This window comes from Mastigoproctus giganteus, chromosome 5 (genome assembly GCF_048544385.1).
Source record: "Mastigoproctus giganteus isolate SK-2022 chromosome 5, ASM4854438v1, whole genome shotgun sequence".
Taxonomy (NCBI): Eukaryota; Metazoa; Arthropoda; class Arachnida; order Uropygi; family Thelyphonidae; genus Mastigoproctus; species Mastigoproctus giganteus.
In genome coordinates this window covers 120,419,218-120,440,976 of record NC_143579.1, presented here as the reverse complement: position 1 = coordinate 120,440,976, position 21,759 = coordinate 120,419,218, and the positions used below count along the sequence as shown (strand labels likewise).

At 36.3% G+C, this 21,759-nt stretch overlaps 1 protein-coding gene across 1 annotated transcript in view; it reads left to right on the top strand.

Annotated features, from left to right (window-relative positions):
* Window positions 1-3,925: 3,925 nt before the first annotated feature.
* The window catches only part of LOC150085666 (uncharacterized), an 88,363-nt gene continuing 70,529 nt past the window's right edge, over window positions 3,926-21,759 (top strand). The window contains exon 1 of the mRNA XM_090373431.1: window positions 3,926-4,477. Coding sequence (XP_090229557.1) covers window positions 4,286-4,477 — 192 coding nt within the window. The 5' untranslated portion in view covers window positions 3,926-4,285. The remainder of the gene's footprint in view (window positions 4,478-21,759) is intronic.

Sequence of the window (21,759 nt, the reverse complement as noted above, 5' to 3'; positions counted from 1 at the left end):
CTGCAGACGCCATTACAAAATTGTTATTGCGAACCCCACCCCCAGGAATTTGCAAACCACCAGTTGGGGACCGCTGCAGTAGACCAATGTGGTTCATCCCTTTCCTTCTAATGGTAATATAAGAAAACAATTCTTCACATTTTGCATGCTTAGCCAAAGATTTCCCATAATCAGCCTTAACATATATTGCCCCCCCCCCCCCCCTTAGTAGCTTATGGCAAGCTTCTGTATCCCATAATAATTTATGCATTTTTTCTTTACAACTGAGGCCATCTGATTTCCATTTAGGTCTGAACCTTGAACAGTATATCTTAATTGGTATATAAAGCTTAGTAGCTTCTATAATTACTTTCCTGAAACTTACCATGCAACATTTTCATTTGTTATTGACATTGTTTGTTCCTATGAAAAGAATGAATTTAGAAACAGTTTAGGAGTGTTGTAATGACCTTTGTAGAAGCAAAATTCCTTCCCTTTAACCTTGACAGTAGTTATATATTGAAATAAATCCCAGATCACAACTGCAGTAACTGCCATGTGGTGATTCCTTAACCTGAAACTTCTTAATAGATCAACAATGTTGTCTTCTCTTGTTCCCTCTCTAACATGCTGGTACAGAAAAGTCATTAAGTAAATCAAGAAATGGCACTGAGTGAGTATTTGTAAATGATGCAAGGAAGCTTGTAAAGCAACAGTCTAAAAACAAAACAAAACCGATAATTCCCATATCACCTGTCCATCCTCACCAAAAGTTTATTTAGTTCTTTCTTGAATTTATTCAAACTACCCACTTCTAAAACACCAGATGGAATCATTTTTTTCCCAGTTTGAATTTATGACCCTTCATTGTGCATAATCTGGGCAAGACGACAGATTCACCTTTGATCAGCATTGAGCTTACTCAATCTATTCAGAGAGAACAGATTGAGTAACTGCATGTTTTAGACACCTTCCAAATGTCTAAAACTTGCAGAACTGAAATGTTTCTTGTTGAGGGTACTCTTTTGTCATATTTATCAATGATAAATATACAAAACAACACTGGGCCCAACACCGAATCCTGGGGAACTCCACTAATAAAATTAATCCACGAAGAGCAGTGCCCATTAATTACCCACTCAACCATCCCTTTATCCATTGTAGCAACTTACCCTTGATGCCATACCTCTCCAATTTGTACAGCATTAATTACCCACTCAACCATCCCTTTATCCATTGTAGCAACTTACCCTTGATGCCATACCTCTCCAATTTGTACAGCCGTGTTCCATGTGCAACAGCATGAAAAGCTTTCCTGAAATCCAAGAATATGATATAAAAATTATTTTTTGCATTCAGTTCCTTTGTTACCACATCATAGTATCCAATCAAATTGGTCAAACAAACCCTCATTTAACAAACCCATGCTGTCTTAACTATTACTTCAGACTTGTCAAGATGATCCTGCAATGCTTCTTTAACCAGTGATTCCATTATTTTCCCCGGAACACAAGTTAAACTAACAGGTCTATAATTACTTGTGTTGCCTTTTGAACCTCCTTTGTGAATTGGTGATACATTTGCACACCTCCAGTTAATGGGGACCTGAATTGCCTCCTTATTGCTGCTAACAAAGTTTCTATGTATCATTGTCAAAACCCATGGGCCGTCCTGGCTGCATGTCTGCACTGCTTAGAGAGTTTTATATCCGACTGAACAATTACCCTCAAGGTCTCTTTCATTTTCCACTACCCTGAGTGTAATATCACACAGTACATAAGTTACGCTGGATTGCTGCCTGTATACAGCCCCTTACATTTGTCAGTGTTAAACTTTCAACTACCATTTCTTAGATCCTAGATCTTGTTGTGGTAGCTCACTCCAATTGCTGTCATTAACCACCCTGCCAATCTTTGTATCATCTGCAGAATTAGTCGTGAAGCCTGATATACCTCCATTAATATCATTAATAAATATTGAAAGCAACGATGGGTCCATCATTGAACCCAGGAGGACTCCACTAATAACATTAATCCATGAATAGTAGTGCCCATTGATAACCACTCTGTCTTCCACTTAACCAGCCCATAGCAGTAACTTGTCCTTAATGCCACATTGCTTCAGTTTGTACAGCAGTCTTTTATGCAAATTGTCCCCTGTAAATACACACACACACTTTTTAAATCTCTGGCCTCCACAGAGTCACTTACAAAGAACACAATGTGGAGATGGGGAAACCCCTGGTGCCACAGACAATTAACACACACACACACACACACACACAATGGTATAGGTCAGTGCCTAGAACACGGTGTCTCCGTAGCCAGGTGAGGAGCAGCAGTGCGCAGCACACGCTTCTTGATTAGACTGGGATTCGAGCCCGTCACCACCAAATACCGAGGATGCAGAAAGGTCAGGGAATGACCACCGCATATCCCGGAGCAATATGGCTTTAGTTGCTAATGCTCCTAAAAACCAAATAACAAACAAACAAACAAACAGCCTAGAACACATGAGCAACTGACAGAAGCAGTTCTTCACCATCACTGTTTAATGCTAGCAGGCATTCCAAATTCATCATTAGGTGCTGGTGAATTTTGTATGCCAATCAATTTTTTTTAGAGGGAAAAGGCAAGACAGTTTAAAATTGGGAACTAAAATTTTATTATTAATTCCGACATTATATGGGATAATAAGAAATAACAGTTTTGTTATAAAAAAAATATTCTGACTACTGTATGAAGAAATCTTGTGGCAGTGAAGCAGGTGGAAAGAAAAAAACGGGGGAGGGACTCTAAATTCTATGGAAAATTAACATAGGAATTGCTGTTTTTGATAACTATGGTGTCACAAATATTTTTTTATATACTTTTATCAATTAAAAAATAATTAATGATGCAGATTGGAATACAATACTGCAGTAGTACTGAAATTCTCAATGATGTAATTTTAATACATATTTAAGCTCATCTGTTTTGATTGCAAAATAGTTACAAAAAAGTTAACAGCTGACAGAATACACTAGGATAACAGCTAATCTGTTAAAAGTATTTCCTTTTGTATATATGATAATATTTTATTATCATCCTGTATTTATGTTCAGTTTTGGACTATGTAAAATGTTACACAGTATAGATACACTTAAAAAGAACAAAAACAATTTAATTATTGGTAACTTTAGGAAAAAGAAACTTATTTTTATAGTGAGTTTCTTTTTCCTAAGGTTTGTTGTTATACTGTGTTTACCTCCCAGTAATCTAGTTGCCATACATTTAACTTTTTTTTTTTCTCCCTTACAGGCAATTCAGAATTGTGTCAGGATAGTGAATCCTTTGTTCCTTGGGATATTTTTTATGCAAGTATACAGTCAAACTAAAAGCTGTTCTTCACTTAAACTATACATTTTTTCTGGATAAACAGTATAGTTGGATTTTGAAATCAGCCCATTAATGCCATCTATGGAGAAAGTAGAGATACCTAGTGATTATGCAGTTTTGATTGGAACATCACATATATCTAATTCTGTCAAAACCACTGATTCCCTAGATGGAGTCCCAATTTTTTGCATTCCAAATATAAATCAAATTGTAATACCTAAATTTTAAACTAGTATCCATCATATTGTTTCATCAAACACTAATGCCTTGTCTGTTATAAATACGGAAGTGCCAAGGTCTGTAACATATGTTGAAGATAGTTTTGAATCTAGACATACCATCTTAGTCTTCCTTGTGGAGAAGGAAATCATATCATTTTTCTCTTCCTTGTTGAGAAAGAATGAATTGTTACATAGAAATGAACTTTGTTATCTGGCCCTGTTTCTAGCTCATCTGACTTATTTAAACTTCCAGGTTATAATCATATGGTTTCAAATTCGAGAAAGTATGTTAATTTTTCAGGAATTGATTTAGAAAGAACAGATGAAAGTTTCTATGTATCTTCAAGCTTTTCTGATAATTTAAAAATATCTAATGAATATCATCTACATCACTTTCTCAAAGATCAGTACTCTCTTTCTGGACCTATACATGTTTCTGATCAAACAAGTGGAATAAATTGTGGAGGCATTGGGTGCATTACTGTTTGTTTATGGGAATAAAAAAGTAGAAGAAAGAAAAAAACGCCGAAGGAAAACTTTGCAGTGCAGTCTTACAGATCCAACCGCAAAAGAAATTTTAATTACCAGCATTCCAGATGGAGTTGAACCTACACTGATTCTGTATCCTCAATAGCAACCACAGCATTTAATCAGCTTAGCTAATAAATCAGAACGATCACGTGCTGTGCCACTGTATCAGTTGTGCTGATGTGCCTCACAGAATCATCTAAAAACCAACTATGCCCAGACACTTCTAAAGAAGGAAACACTAAATTTAATATTCCACTATATCTTCCTATGACTGCTGTGGATGTTCGTTTCTTTTCTGTTTTGCCTTTAGAGGCCTTAGTTGTGGACGGTATTACTGTTCTACCACAGGTACCGTCTATAAAATTTCAGGTAGGTTGCTATATTTGGTTTAATTTTTTTTAGTAACAATGGATTTTGGGATGCATACCACTTGCACATTTTTATTTAAGTATCTCTGATTGAATCAGGATTACATATAAATTGGCATAGTGGTTTAGGCTGCATGACAAACAAATGATGAAAGAATTTGCCAATGTATCAGTACAGTGCCAAACAGGAAAAAGTTTTTAAAGCTAATAAGTACATGTAACTGATATTAGTATTAGGAGTGGCAAATGATGCAAGAAAGCAAGCTTATACAGCATTATCAAAAAAAAAAAAAAAAAAAAAACACAACACCTCCCATTATTTTACCTCTTCATTGCCTCCAATAGTTTTGTCTAATTCTTCCTTGAATTTATTTAAGCTATGAACTTACACAACAACAGATGGAAGCTTGTTCTAACAATTAAGGGACATCCAGTGACAATTTTGCACATAGATATTAAAAAAAAAAAAAAGGCTAAAATAAATGTGTTATTAAAAATTGTCACTGGATGTCCCTGCAAATCAAATTTTTTTCATTTTTGTTTACTTCAGCCAAGTAATACAGAAGACAAACTTTGCATTTTTATTTTATTTATTTTTTTTTTAACACTGCTGTTTAAAGAATATGGTATGTAATTTTTCTGTTGCTGGTAGAACTCCCTGCTGTAATTGCTAGCAGCCTAACAACAGTAGTGTTACTAGCAGTCTCCTTGATATGGTGGAAAGTTACTAGCAGTCTCCTTGATATGGTACAACTTGTGAGATGTGTACATCTCACAAGGAAAGATGTGGAAAGATGTATACAACTTTGTAGTATATTTTCTTGGGAGTGGGGGAGGATACTGTAATATTAAAAGATAATGAATGCCCAATACCTTATAACTTTCAAGTTTTTTTTAACTTTTGGATTTGGCAAAAGATTAGTCCAGTTAATGCATTTGCTGCAAATACTCACATAGCAATAACTGAATTGAACTTTACACCAATAATTGAAACTATGTTGTTCTTTTGTATTATGCTATGTATGGTCGTATTGATGAAAAAAAGTTGAACACTACTAAATGATTTAATTTAATTTCATTTTATTTTAAAGAAATATACTTACCTTGTACTGGTGAGATGCCATAAAGTACAGTGTTCAGGAAAAGCAAAAGCATTCTGAATGCCAAGTGTTTCCTATGATCAGGCAGTTTCTCTGTGGTGAATAGCACCTTTTATAGTACTGAAGATAATTTAATTTTTCTAGTTCTCTAGTATACACCCAAGGGTAAAATCAATTAAGGACAAGGAAAACAAAAAAAAACACCCTTTCAATTTATATAAACTAAAACTACTAGTCAATTTAGCCAGTTAGTCTTTCAGTTGCTGCTGAATGCATGTGTTGGAACTTGCTAATCTGGGAAAAGTAACGGGCTCTCCCAGTGCTGAAAAGAGCATATGTGGATTTCATTAACATGGCAATTCATGGATTTTTTTTTTATCCTACTCAGTCAGATAAGCAACAGGAAAATCTCAGTCTGTACTGTTCTTTACTGTTCAAATAATGTGAGGATTTTAACCCTTAAACCCAAACAAAGATAAGAAGAAAACTAAAGATGAGGAAAGTTATCTTTAGTTTAGGTAAGAGTACCCATTTATTCCCTTCACCAATCTTGTTACCTTTCTCTGTACTCATTCTAGCAGCTCCACATCCTTCCTAAAATGAGTTCTCCAGACATGTATGCAGTACTCAAGATGTGGCCAGACCATTCCCTTATACAGTGAGATAATTACCTCCTTATCCCTTCTAGCAAAATTCCTGTATATCATTGTGAAACCCCATGAGCTGTCCTGGCAGCCTGTTGAACTTCATAACCTACTGCACAATTACCCCAGGTCATTCATTTAATTTTCCATTACCCTGAATACACACAGTGGAATACTACTATAGGGTTACTGCTACCCGCATGCATTACTTTGTATTTGTCAATGTTAAACTTCAGATGCCTTTTCTCAGCTCATCTGCCCAACTTTACTAGATCCTGTTGGAGTAGCATACCATCATTCCTGTTAACTGCCCTATAAACCTTTGTATCACCTGAAAACTTGGGACATTAAGCCTGATATGTCTTCATCAATATCATTGATAAATATAGAAAAATAACAATGAACCCTTGGGGTCTCCACTAGTAACGTTAGTCCATGAAGAGCAGTGTCTGTTGATTAACACTCTTGTCTTCTCCCACTCAACCTTCCTTTTATCCATTGTAGCAGCTTGCCCAAAATGCCGTACTGCTCCAATTTTTACAGTAGTCTTCCATGGGCAACAGTATCAAAAGCTTTCCTGAAATCCAAGTATATGATGTCAAAATTATTTTTTGCATCCAGTTCTTCCTTTGTGACCACATTGTAGTATCCAATCAAATTGGTCAGATAAGATTTTCCCTTAACTTCATATGTAGCCCATTCTTCATATGAAATATAAGTTCAGCATTTTCTAGATCAGCTTTTCCCAAACTTATAAAATAAAATATCTCCACTTCTTAAAAAAAAAAAAATATATATATATATATATATTTTTTTTTATATATACAAATATATATATTTGTATATATATATATATAGCCAATATATACAAATATTGGCTATATATATATATATTTATATATATAGCCAATATTTTTTATTTTTTTTCTCATAGAAAGGCTGAAATTCAGTATACGGTACCTCTCATGTTACTCTACGTAACGAACAGAAAGTTGCGTGAAGGACGTGAACTGAAAAAAATAGTTGCAATTAGGGAAAGGGGGAAAAAAAAACACTTATTAGAGGGGTCATGTTTTGATGTTAAAAACGTTTTTACTGGCATTATTCCAAAAATTTTGGGATAATGCCAGTAAACAAAAAACCGTCATGCAAAAAGCGTTATGGACGTAATGCTTTTCATATGACAGTTACAAGTATGATTGTAACAATACAAGTTACAATAATTCACCAGAAATGAATTATTGTAACTTGTATTGTTGCAATCATACTTATATGATGGCAACAATAATTAATCTTATACTGGACCAAATTTAATGAAATTTTGCACGGGGCTTCATCTTAGCTCTATACTAGAGGAAAAACTTTCAAACCTCTGAAAACTGCAGTAGTTTTTCCAGGATAGTGGAAAACATGAACATGTGATCAAGGAAATATTCTCACATAATAAACTGGATAATGTGGACATATAGCATATTGTTGGAAAGCTAAGGAATTTAGAAACAGAAATATTAAGGTTTTAAGATACCAAAAAACTTTCAGAAGCTGAGAAATGCATTAATTCGAAAACACATCTGGTTTCAAGTCACCTGGTGTTTTCAGATTGAATGTAAATTTTTTTCTTTACAATTAAACTCTGAGGCTGGAAAAGAGTTCTGCACATTTATGAAAATGTTCATCAACTTGGATATGTCATCAGATCTTTATACATGTAATGGAACAACTATAGATGGTGTATTTAGTTGTGAACTAAAAATCTCTTTAATGTAAAAATTACATATCCTATTTCTGTCATCACAGACCAATACTTTCAGTAACCGATATGTAATTATTATTAATAAAATAAAAACATTGTTATATTATTATCCATGAATTTTATTAATATCTGAAAATTAAAACTTTTAACGCCTGCCGACAACTCTTAAATGTAAAACACGTTAAATATGCTAGCTGCAAGACACATTATGTACCTGGTACAGAATTTTTTTTATTTTTTAATCTGTTTTCATTTTTGTTTAGTGAAAAAAAGGTTAGGTTTTTTCTGTGAAATAATAATAATAAAAATGTATACTTTTAACAATAAAAACAAGAGAAATTAAATAATATAATTAAATATATTTTTCTGCTGAGTGAGTTTTTCTTAGTAATTTGTCCTTATTTGCTATTTCCTCGTAAAATTCTTTTTAGAATTAGCGCTTAACTTTTTAGAATTAGCGCTTAACTTGTAGTATTTCTTTTTGCCTTTCTACGGTCAATTGTGTTTTTGTTGACGTGCACAGCTTATTTACTACCGAAAAAACTGTTTCCATTGTACCATTGGCTCCCTGCAAACATAATGCAAATGATTTGCATTATGTTTACCATTAAGTATGGAGGCTACATGTCCAATCTGGGACAGTTTGCAATCTGGGGCAAACTACTTAAATCTGGGACTGTTCCTCATAATTTTGGACATCTGGTCACTTCAATCAGGAGCATTTTTATTTCCAACACATGTAAAGCCGAAATTCAAATAACCGTCATCATACTTTTGTTTTGTGGTCTTTTATTAGTTGGTTCCTGTTTTTCCACTTGGGATTTTTGGAGATCAAAAGGCTGCGATTGTTCATCCTCACTTTGAAGTGTGGCAATATTGTGTAAGTTTTCATCGACCACAGTTGCACTACTAGAAGTGCTTGCTTCTTATTTTAAAGTTCCTTTTTTCAACCACAAATCCATGGTCATTTATTTTAATAATAATATTTCGAAATACTCAAAAAAAATTATCAAAAAAATATTTATACAAGGAAGTGAGTTTAGTTATGCATTATGCTTACTAATTTTCCGCACTACTACTGAACTAGTCTCATATAGTGTCAGCTAGTCTCTACTACTGAACTAGTCTCACTGAACTAGTCTTGGATAAAGGGGTGGTTGAGGGGGAGAAAACAGAGAGTGGTAATCAATGGACACTGCTCATCGTGGACTAATGTTATTAGTGGAGTCCCTCAGGGCTCAGTGTTGGGTCCATTATTGTTTTCTGTATTTATAAATGATATTGATGATGGTATATCAAGCTTAATGTCGAAGTTTGCAGACGATACAAAGGTTGGCAGGGTTGTCAAGGACACTACTGACACTATGCTGCTGCAACAGGATCTGGAAAGGTTGAGCAGATGGGCTGAGAGGTGGCAAATGAAGTTTAACATTGACAAATGTAAAGTACTACATGGGAAACAGCAACCCCAGAGCAACGTATCAACTCTGTGGTACTACACTGACAGTGGTAGAGAATGAAAGGGACTTGGGGGTGGTTGTGCAGGCAGATATGAAGTTCTCTGAGCAGTGCAGACGGGCTGCAAGAGTAGCTCATGGAGTATTGTCAATGATATACAGGAATTTTTCCAGCAGGGATAAGGAGGTGATTATTCCATTGTATAAGGCAATGGTCAGGCCACACCTAGAGTACTGTATACAGGTCTGGAGGCCTCATTTCAAGAAGGATGTAGAGCTGCTGGAACGAGTACAGAGAAGGGCAACAAGATTAGTGAATGGAACAAAGGGGTGCTCTTACGAAGAAAGGCTTAAGTTTTGCAAATTACAGTGTCTGGAGACTAGGCACCAGCGAGGTGATCTGATAGAGGTGTATAAAGCCTTGAATGGTTTAAGCATGCTCAATGCTGATGGGATTCTTCCTCTAGCTCAGAAAAATCACCTGAGAGGGCATAAATTCAAATTGAGGAAAGATAGATGTAGGATAGACGTGCGGAAATTTGCCTTTAGCCAGCTGGTGGAACAGACTTTCATCCCTTGTGGTGGAGGTTGATAGCCTAAATAAGTTTAAGGCTCAGCTGGACAGGTATTTTGAACGAACAGAGGGGTGAAGTGGAAGTGGGTTTTTTTTTTTTTTTTTGGCTGATGCTGCATAAGCTTGCTTTCTTGCATCAAATGCCTCTACTAATGCTAATGCTAATAATTGCAAAGACAGTCTGCATCATACCACCAGCACTGCATAAACATGAAAAAACGTGTCAGCAGAAGGCTACTTTGTTTCATCCACCTGAATGATGCATGATATCCTCAGTTCACTTCCCCCATCGCCAATCTGTGTACTCCAGGCTAAATGCATAGGAATGGCATATTAATTACTACATTGCTACTTTTTCATAGATGTCATTACCTCTATGCAAAGCCTGCCAAAATAAAGTGTTCCACGATCTATTTGATTATTTGTCGATGCTAGTACAGTGTATTAATAACCGAAAAAAAAGAAAACGTTAAAAATTAGAATGATACAAAAGTAGTGTACACTACAAATATGCAAAATTTATTTATTTTATTATTATTATTTTTTTAATTATTAATTGCCAAGCTAGTTTAAGAAAAAAATCCCCCGAGGCCAAAAAATATTTAGTAAATAATTTTATTAGTAATTCTAAAATAAATATTGTAATGTGTCGGTGTTATATCATTTTTTTGCTTAAAATATCATATATATGGCCCAGTAGGCTACTTTATTTCTTGAGAAGCCGTGTGATGCTATTACGGCATACATATGAAGGTCATTTGTGATTAGTTTAATGCACGCACAGTGCACGCTGCAATAAAACTAATCGCTATATAAAACTAATCACTATAAAATAAACTCTCAAACGTCACAATAGGTTTGTCAGTATTGTTAGAGATTTTGTGAAAACAAGTTTGTTAGCACACTGTACACTGTATTATCCCCATTATTATTGTGTTGTGTTTCTCTACAAGTTTGTACAAATGTGTTGTAAAAAAAAAAAAAAAAACCAAAAGGCAATGACTAAAAGAAGAGCAACTGAGAGAAATTGCTGAAAATCTTAGTAGTAGTTCTGAAGATGAAAAAGAAGATTTTGACTCTGATGATTCAGTAAAAGATGCTGACTGAGATATTTCTTCAAATGAAGAAGAAGATACTGAAATACTGGAAAATATCAGATCCTGTCTCTTCAAATTTTCTAACAAGACAATAAATTGTGACTTTGTTTGGCACCCACTTCTGGGATCACTTGTTGGAAAACTTCTTGGCACAACATACAATTTCTTACTAAAACAATGTGCTTCACTACAAAAATTATTTGTTCAAGAGTCAGAATCAACCTTCTTTATCAAAAGGAATGTTTCCACATTCCTGATATCTCATTTACTTAAAAGTTATGTCTTACTGGTCTTTAACCAGTAAGACATAACATCATCTTCCTCTACCATTGACCAAAAAAAAAAAAAATATGCACAGACATACAGAAACTGACAATTAGGGTTGCATTTTAAGATGAATACCCTGAATATAAAGTAATATAATATATGAACTGTCAAATTTATGCACTTATATGCACAAGTTACTTGATTTAATGGCATTTAGGCCTACTCATAGATATATATTTACGTTTTTTTTTTTTTTTTGTTTTTTTTTTTTAACTGAAGTGGTAACAGAAGAGATAATTGTAATTATTGTTTAACTATCTCTCAACTGCTTGAAAGATTTGTATACTTTAAAAATGAATTATTGGGAAGTTTTATTATTAACAGAGAATGGTAATTACATTAACCCTATCACTAAATAGGGTTTTTGACACATTTTGACATTAATGCACTTATTTTCTATGTCTAAATGCTTTGAGCCAACTGTTTCCTGCATTTTCTACCTTCCAAACCATTAGAGTAAGTGTAGGGCAAGAAGTCATTCCTTTGTGTATTTTTGCCCATTCTTTGCTACCCAACATTCAATAATTCCCCCCCCCCCATCCTTGTTTCATTCCTTTACCAAACTATGTTAATAAATGCCTTACATTATATATACTTGGATCTTACCTGATTTAAATGTTTTTATTTTTTTTGTTGAAACATGCTTCCATCTTGTGTTGTGGAAATGGGTAGTTAGAATAAATTTAAGCAGGAATTACATTATTATAGCAAATGGACAGGTGATGTAAGAAGTGATTTTTTTTTTTTTTTTTGTTTGTTTATTTTATTATTATTGTTATTTTATTCATTATGCTGATGCACTATATGCTTAGCAAATGATTCAAGGTTGTTTCTTCCATCACAATAACTAACTTACTTTTGTTAACTTAATCATGACACTGGGCTATAGTAAAACCTTCCTCAGGAACTAAATTCATATATTAAGTTAAAATGGCATTCTGCTTGCTCTTAACTTTTGATTGCATTGATTTCTTGATTATATTACAAATCTCATATTTTCTGGAAATGAATTTTGGTAATATTGTATTTGTTCTTTGGGTGACTCACACATTGCAAAAAACTCCCAAGGAGAATTTACTTTTTGCTGTTTCCTGGAGTTTTCTAACTTTCTCATTACATATTTATTTCTCCTTAGGCTTGCTTTAGTTTATTCTTTAGTTGGTGTCTAGTGTTCTCTGACAGTATGGTTAGTGAGGGACCACCACCACAATATGAGTAATTGTAATCATATTTATATGCAGGGAAAATTATTATTTTTTTTTCTAACTTTTTTGTTATTGTTTATTAAAATGATTTTTTATGTTGTTGACATAACCTTTATAATAACTATGAGCTGAACTACTGGAAACATTAACCTCTGGTAATCTACGATGATTTTATTTATTATTCCAAATTTTTTCCCCGTAGAACTGTATTCTGGTTAAGGGTAATACAACTTTGAAACACACTGGTAACATTTCTTCATATCTCATCTGTGCCATCTAGTTAATCTGAGAGTACTGTGTTAGGTGCAGAATATTGTATTAGTATTAGCAGTGGCCATACGGTGCGCCGACCGGGCTAGCCGAGTGGGTAAAGTACCTGCCCGGCAACCCAAAGGTCGCGGGTTCGATTCCCGCCTCGGGCTTGGATCAAAGTACTGCAAAAACCTTGGGAGGTGCAATATGGCCACAGAAGCCGATGCGCCAACAACTACCAAATCAAAAAAAAAAAAAAAAAAAAAAAGCCATACGGTGCAAGGAAGCCTAAGGCTTATGCTGCACCAGCCAAAAAAAAAAAGAAAGAAAGAGTAAAATAATAATAAAAAAATAAATAAATAATTAAAGAAAAGGAAAAAGACAACCTATGCATTTCCCTCCTCCCGTAGGCAACTATCCAGCTGACCTTTGAATTTCCCCAAACTGTCAGCCTCAACCACTCATGTAGGCAACTTATTCCAGTAATTTATAACTCCTTGGCAAAAATAAAACTTCCTGCAATCCAGTCTAAACATTTCCCCCTTCCAGTAACTTGAATTTATGGCCCCTAGTTCAAAAATCATTTATAATTGAAAATTTCATTCTCATTCATTTTAATTTTGCCTCTCGGAGCCTGAAACAGCTCAATCAAGTCTCCTCTAAGGTTCCTAGTTTCCAACCTGTGCAACCCACATATTCGAATTCTTTCCTCATTTGGGCATCCTTTTGCCAATCTTGCCAGGCAAGTTAGCATTAGTAGAGGCATATGATGCAAGAAAGCAAGCTTATATAGCATCAGTCAAAAAAAAAAAAAAAAAACTTCCCATTTCACCTATCCATTCATTCCAAATGTTTGTCTAGTTCTGAATTAAAACTTATTTAAATTGTCGACCTCCACTATGACAGATGGAAGTTTGTTCCAACAATCAACCTGCTGGCTAAAGGCAAATTCCTGCACTTCTATTCTACAACTGTATTTTCTCAATGAAACTAGACATTATAAAATGAGTGGAAAAGGGGTGAGAAGATGTCCCCTCATAATTAATCAATAATTAGGCTGATGTCCCCTCATCAATAATTTGTCATCTCAGGTTAGTAATCTTGAGCAAGAGATACAATAGCACTGAGCTTGCTTACATCATTCAAGGCTTTATACACCTCAGTCAGATCACCTCGCAGGTGCCTAGTGCAGGAACTTCAGAAGCCTATTTTGGTAACAGCAACCCTTTGTTCCACTCACTAATCTCGTTGCCCTTCTCTGTACTCGTTCTAGTAGCTCAACATCTTTCCTAAAATGAGGCCTCCAGTCCTGTATGCAGTATTCAAGGTGTGGCCTGACCATTGCCTTATCCCTGCTAGCAAAATTCCTGTATATCATTCACAAGAAACCATGAGCTACTCTTGCAGCCTGTCTGCACTGCTCAGAACACTTCATATCTGACTGCACAATTACCCCAGATCTTTTTCATTCTCCACTACCCCAAGTGTAGTACCACATAGTTGGTATATTACTCTCGGGTTGCTGATACCCATATGCAGTACTTTACATTTATCAATGTTAAAATTCATTTGCCACCTCTCAACCCATCTGCTCAACTTTTATAGATCCTGTTGCAGTAGCATGCTATCATTACTGTGATTAGCAAACCTGCCAACCATAGTCTGCAAACTTGGACATTAAGCCTGATATACCTTCATCAATATCATTTATAAATACAGAAAACAATAATGGGCCCAATACTGAACCCTGGGGGGACTCCACTAATAACATTAGCCATGAAGAGCAGTATCCATTGATTACCACACAGATTACCATTCTCTCTCCTCTCTCAATCAACCATCCTTTTATCCATTTAGAAACTTGCCCTTAATGCCATACCTCTCCAATTTGTACAGCCGTGTTCCATGTGCAATAGCATGAAAAGCTTTTCTGAAATCCAAGAATATGATATCAAAATTATTTTTTGCATTCAGTTCCTTTGTGACCACGTCATAGTATCCAATCAAATTGGTCAGACAAGACTTACCCTTAACAAACCCATTCTGTGTCTGAACTATAACTGCAGTCTTGTGAAGATGATCCTACAGTGCTTCTTTAATCTGCGACTCCATTATTTTCCACAGAACAGAAGTTAAATTAACAGGTCTGTAATTACTTGTGTCACTCTTTGATCCCTCTTTGTGAACTGGGGACACATTTGCACATCTCCAGTCTACAGGGACCTTCCCTGAGTCCAAGGAAGCTCTCCTAATTATGGCTAATAGTTTCCTTACTTCCTTTGCAGCCTCCTTTAATATAACTGGATAGATCCCATTGACCCCAGGTGCCTATCTTTTTTACAACCTCAACAATTTCTCCACCACTCCAGTCTCAGTTATTACAAAAATCATTTAGTTTTGATAAGCTTTTGGCTTCCACTTCCCTACAGACCTTCCTCATGTGTGAATGTAGAATACCCATTCAATTTGTCAGTTACTTCTAGAGGATAATCAACAATCAAACCATTGGTATCGTGTACTAATCTGATTAATCCCCTTCCTTATAGAGTTTACATAAGCATTAGCAAAGGCACTTGATGCAAGAAAGCAAGCTTATATAGCATCAGCCAAAAAAAAAAAAAAAAACCCTTATATTTCACCCATCCACTCACTCCAGATGTTTGTCAAGTTCTGCCTCGAATCTATTTAAGCTCTCAACTTCTACAACGACAGATGCAAGTTTGTTCCAGCAATCAACCACCCGCTGGCTAAAGGCAAACTTCCGCACATCTATCCTACAACCGTCTTTCCTTAATTTGAATTTATGCCCTCTCAGGCGATTATTCTGAGCAAGAGGAAGAATCACATCAACCTTGAGCATGCTCAAGCCATTCAAGGCTTTATACACCTCAATCAGATCACCTCGCAGGTGCCTAGTCTCCAGACACTGTAATTTGCAAAATTTAAGCCTTTCTTCATAAGAGCAACCCTTTGTTCCATTCACTAATCTTGTTGCCCTTCTCTGTACTCGTTCCAACAGCTCTACATCCTTCTTAAAATGAGGCCTCCAGACCTGTATACAGTACTCAAGGTGTTGCCTGACCATTGCCTTATACAAGGGAATAATCACCTCCTTATGCCTTCTAGAAAAATTCCTGTATATCATTGACAAGACACCATGAGCTACTCTTGCAGATCGTCTGCACTGCTCAGAAAACTTCATATCTGCCTGCACAATTACCCCCAGGTCCTTTTCATTCTCTACCACTGTCAGTGTGGTACCACATAGTTGATACATTACTCTGGGATTACTGCTTCCCATATGTAGTACTTTTTATTTGTAAATGTTAAACTTCATTTGCCACGTCTCAGCCCATCTGCTCAACTTTTCTAGATCCTGTTGCAGCAGTGTAAATAAATTAATAAATTTTCTGTTTATACTCTGGACGACCAAACAGTCAGAGGAGTTAACAAGTTGACACATTCTTAAGTAACAGGCCCATGGCACTCATGTTCCTGGTGAGTCACATGAGTGCCATGGGCCGTAGTATTCTGTTACTTAAGGATGTGTCATTGTAGCAACAGTACACTGTTGAGAAAGGAGACAGCTGTCTCCGAAAGCTTCGGATCCGGTATTTTAACTTATTTTAACGATTTTAGTATTTTGTTTTTAACTGTTTTATCATACTGATTTTATGTATACATTTTTAGTACTTATTGTAATAGTCCAGTTTACTTTATCATCTTATTTTATTTTATTTTATTAAATACTTGGCTGGTGTTTGAGTATTAATTTTCTTAAATATGGAATTTCCCAGCCCCATAGGCCTGTTTGAGGAGATAGACAGAATACAGGAAACAGCACTGTATTCAGCAGTCACGGGCTTGAACCCTGGTCACTCAAGGCACATGTACTTATGCACCCGTGCACCTGACCACTAGGCTACAGCTGTCATTAGTGTCATTAACAACCCTGCCAACCTTTGTAGCATCTGCAAAGTTGGACATTAAGCCTAAGCCTGATATACCATCATCAGTATCATTTATAAATACAGAAAACAACAATGGACCCAACACTGAACCCTGAGGGACTACACGAAGAGCAGTGTCCATTGATTACCACTCTCTGTCTTCTCCCACTCAATGATCCCTTTATCCATAGCAGCAATTTGCCTACAATGCCACACTGCTCCAATTTGTGCAGCAGTCTTCCATGTGCAACAGTATCAAAGGCTTTTCTAAGATCCAAATATATGATATCAAAGTTATTCTTTTCATCCAGTTCCTTTGTGACTACATCATAGTATCCAATCAAATTAGTCAGACAAGACTTCCTCTTAACAAACCCATGCTGTGTCCAAGCTATAACTGAAGTCTTGTCTAGATGATCCTGCAATGCTTCTTTAACCAGTGTCTCCATTAATTTCCCTGGAACAGAAGTTAAATTAACAGATCTGTAATTACCTATGTCTCCCTTTGATCCTTCTTTGTGGATTGGGTCACATTTGCACATCTCCAGTCCATGGGTACTTCCCCTGAGTCCAGGGAAGCTCTCATAATTATGGCTACGGGTTTTCTTACTTCCTTTGCTGCTTCCTTTAATATAACTGAATAGATTCCATCCCCCCCAGGTGCCATTCTTGTGTTTATCTTCAACAATTTCTCCTCCACTTTATTCTCAGTTATTACAAAATTGTCTAGCTCATTGCCAGAGTTTAAGTCACCTCTGGCATCCCCTCCCTGAATAACTCCTCATGTGTGAATGTCGATGCAAAATATTCATTTAGTTTGTTAGCTACCTGGGCAGGATCATCAACAGTTGAACCATAGATATCAAGTGGACAAATCTGATTCATCCCCTTCCTTCTAGAGTTTACATAAGTAAAGAACTCTTTGCTGTTTTTCTTTGCATCCTTTGCCAAAGATTTCTTGTAATCTGCCTTCACCTGCCTAACCTCCTTTGTAACTTGGTTACAACAAGTTTATATCTATCATAGGCTTCTGTGTCACATGTTAATTTATATGTATCCCATGTATTTTTCTTCCCTGTCACATGTCTAATTAGTTCATCTGATATCCATTTAGGCCTAAATCTTGAACATTGAACAATATTTCTTTGTTGGTATGAAAAGCCTAGTAGCTTCCAAGATTAATTCTATGAATGCTTCCCATTTTGAATTCGCTGTTGGTAACATCATCAGTTGGTTCCACTGTATAGAAATTAAATACTGTCTCAGACCACCGTAGTCATCTTTACAAAAGCAAAAACCCTTCCTTTTACCCTTGATGGTAGTTACCTTTTTGAGTAATCCCACTTCAGCACACTGTGATCACTGCTACCTAGTGGTTCCTTTATCTGCAGATTCTTGATGCATGAAGGATCATTACTGATAATCAGATCAAGAGTATTACTCCCTCTAGTTTGCCTCCCGAATATGCTGCTGTAGAAAACAATTATCCAATAAATCTGCAAAAGCCTTGCTAGTGTGTGAGTGACCAACCCAAAATTCCAGTCAATAAGGGAAACTAAAATCCCTCATTATAAGATAGTCTAATTTACTGGCCCACTCTATTTCTCTGCACAATTGGTCATTATATTCATCAGATTCATTAGGCCTACAACACACACCTACTCTCATTTTTCCTTTCCCAGTGCTTATGTCACACCAAACACTCAACATTGCATTATCCACCAACATCAATTGGATGCACTTCCTTAGATTTTATGTGTTTCTTAACTAACAGCATAACCCCTCCTGCCCTGTCCTGTCTATCCTTTCTGTATACATTGTACTCCCCAAATTCCAGTTCTGCACTGTTTATGTGTGTGCGACACCATGTCTCTGATATCCCAAGAATATCTGCCTTTGATGCCTTGACTAGCACTTCAAGCTCATCGAATTTATTAACTATACTCCTAGCATGCAAGTATACATGCACCTGTTTCTACGGCGGCACCTCCGTAGCCAGGTGGGTAGGAGCAGCAGTGCGTAGCACACGCTTCTTGATTAGACCGGGGTTCGAGCCTGTGCCCACCAAATACAGTCTGTCCTCGTATGACACGTGTTTGCATTACATGAATTCGATCATACACAATTTATAAATAAAGGAACAATGTCGCATATAACACGAACGTATAATTCGCTTATGCATGATTCGCCCCTTTGTGTTTACAAGAAATGGTAGTCGAACGCGACGGAATCACCACAACTGAACACAACACAGTAGGAATGAAGAGAAGATTCTGAAAATTTATTTGCTTTTATGAGTTCGTGGAAGGGGAAACACATTTCACATAATAACATAAAAATCAACAGAATTTCAGCTACTGTATCGATATTATCGCAAATGTAATTAGATCGACTTTTACTACCCGTTTATAACAGATTCCGCTAGCAGGAACCACCAATAAACCGGAAACTGCAAATTGTTTTTATTGTTTTATGGTAGTGACCTCCAGAAATGTGCTTTAGTAAAACATAAGCATGTAATATGTGAAAATAGTGTGTTTTCGCTTTTACTGCATTGTTTATTCAGTTTGTACACGGGCGTTGCATCGTTTATTCAGTTGCTACTTGTTTCCTGTGCGTTTATGTATATCAAGCTTGCCTCCTCATTTTTGTTCAGTTTATAATTGTGCTCTATTCTCAAAAAAATGAGTAAAATACTTGAAAAAAGTGAAAAGGAAGCGTTCTGGTGAAAATACTTCAGAGAGAAAAAGAAAAGCAATATCAATAGAAGAAAAATATGAAATTGTGAAACACTTTGACCGGAATGAAAGAACATGCGATATTGTGCGTGCTACAGGCCTAAATGAGGGAACGCTGAGAACAATTAGAAAGATTGCAGAAAAAATAAAAGCAACTTTCATAGCAGGAACAACACAAAGTGTAACAAAATCAGTTAGATCAAGACACAAAGAACTGGAAGAGATGGAACGTCTTTTATCTGTTTGGACAGAAGATCAAACAAAGAAGAGATCAGGAACAAGTTTGCTTACGATAAAAGCAAAGGCATTGGCAATATTTGAAGACCTCAGAAATAAAGCTGAAAACCCTCAAGAAGTGCCTCCCTTTACTGCCAGTAGTGGCTGGTTCAACAATTTCAGGAAACGTCACGCTTTCCATAATGTGAAATTATCAGGTGAAGCTGCGGTGCAGATGAAGCAGCAGCAAAGGCATTTCCACCGATACTGAAAAAACTAATTGAGGAAGAGGGCTATACACTGGACCAAATTTTCAACTTTGATGAAACCGGGCTGTATTGGAAAAAAATGCCATCACGAACATATATCTCAAGAGAGCAAGCACGAGCTCCAGGCTTCAAGGCTGCTAAGGATAGGTTTACCGTTATGTTAGGAGCAAATGCAAGTGGCGACTTGAAACTGAAGCCTGTTATAGTTTATCATGCAGCCAATCCACGAGCGTTAAAAGGGATCACAATGACTACCCTGGGTGTTTACTTTAGGAACAGCAGAAGAGGGTGGATGACAGGGCAGATCTTCACTGAACTTCTACTACATGTGTTTGAGGATGTGTTTCGAAGCTACTGCAAAAAGAAAAATTTGGATTTTAAGATTTTAATTATTTTGGACAATGCACCAAGTCACCCTCCAACCCTTGCTGAACTGTCACCAAACATCAAAATCCTGTTTTTACCGCCTAACACAACATCTCTTATCCAGCCACTTGACCAAGGAGTAATTGCTGTTTTTAAGCACTATTACACAAGACGGACATTTAAGATGCTGATAGCAGAAACAGAGGGCGAAAATGCATCAACAGTTAAAGACTTCTGGAAGCGATTCAACATTAAGAATGCAATTTACATAATTGTGGAATCGTGGAACGAAGTGACAAAAGAATGCTTACATGGTGTTTGGCGGCCTCTTTTACCAGATTTTATTCGTGATTTTAAAGGCTTTGATCCTGTAAATGAGCTTCCTAAATTAAAAGCACATTGTGTTGCCCTCGCAAAGCAGGTTGGCTTTGAGGAATTGGAGGAAGATGATTTAGAAGAGTTGCTTCAGTCTCATGAAGAAGAACTTTCAACTGAAGAACTGCAACAACTTGTTGCTGGAGGGCAGGTGGAAGATGAGAAAGACGACGAAGTTGAATGCCTGAACGCCACCATAAAACCGCTTTCTACTTCAGAGTTATCTTCAGTTTTAAATTCATTTGAGAAAAGTATGCAATGGCTAGAAGATAACGATTATAATGCAGAAAGAAGCAGAAGAGCACTTCATACAATTCGATCTGCTTTGGAGCCATATAAGCAGCTGCTTTGTGAAAGGAGGAAGATTGCGAAACAACAGAAACTAGATGTCTTTTTTATGAAAACACCCAAGAAAGAGACAGAAAATGAGCCGCAGCCCTCTAGTTCTGGCGTGACCACATTTCGTCCAAAGTCCTCATCGGCATCTCCTCCATCTCCCAGTTCCGATAATGATGACAACCTGCCGCCACTTTCCCCATAATTACGCTGCTTCAACCCCTTTCCTTCAAGCTGTCTTCCTTTACTGTTAAGGTAAGAATCTAAATTTAAATTATTAAATTATTAATTTTACATTTTTCAACTGTAAGTGTTTTATTACGATTATTTATTGTGTTTGGTAATGTTTTGGCTAAAAATGTGTGTCCAATCTTGGGTGGTCGACCCCTAACCCAATTTTTTCCATAGGGCCTGTTGTTTATATTACACGATTTTGCATTGCATGAGGGTTTCTAGGAACACAACTATCGTGTTATACGAGGACTGACTGTACGGAGGAGGCGGAGAGGTCAGGGAATGACCACCGTATATCTCCGGAGCAATATGGCCTTAGTTGCTAATGCTCCTAAAAACCAAATAACAAACAAACAACAACCTGTTTCTACTCTTAGTTACTCTAACACA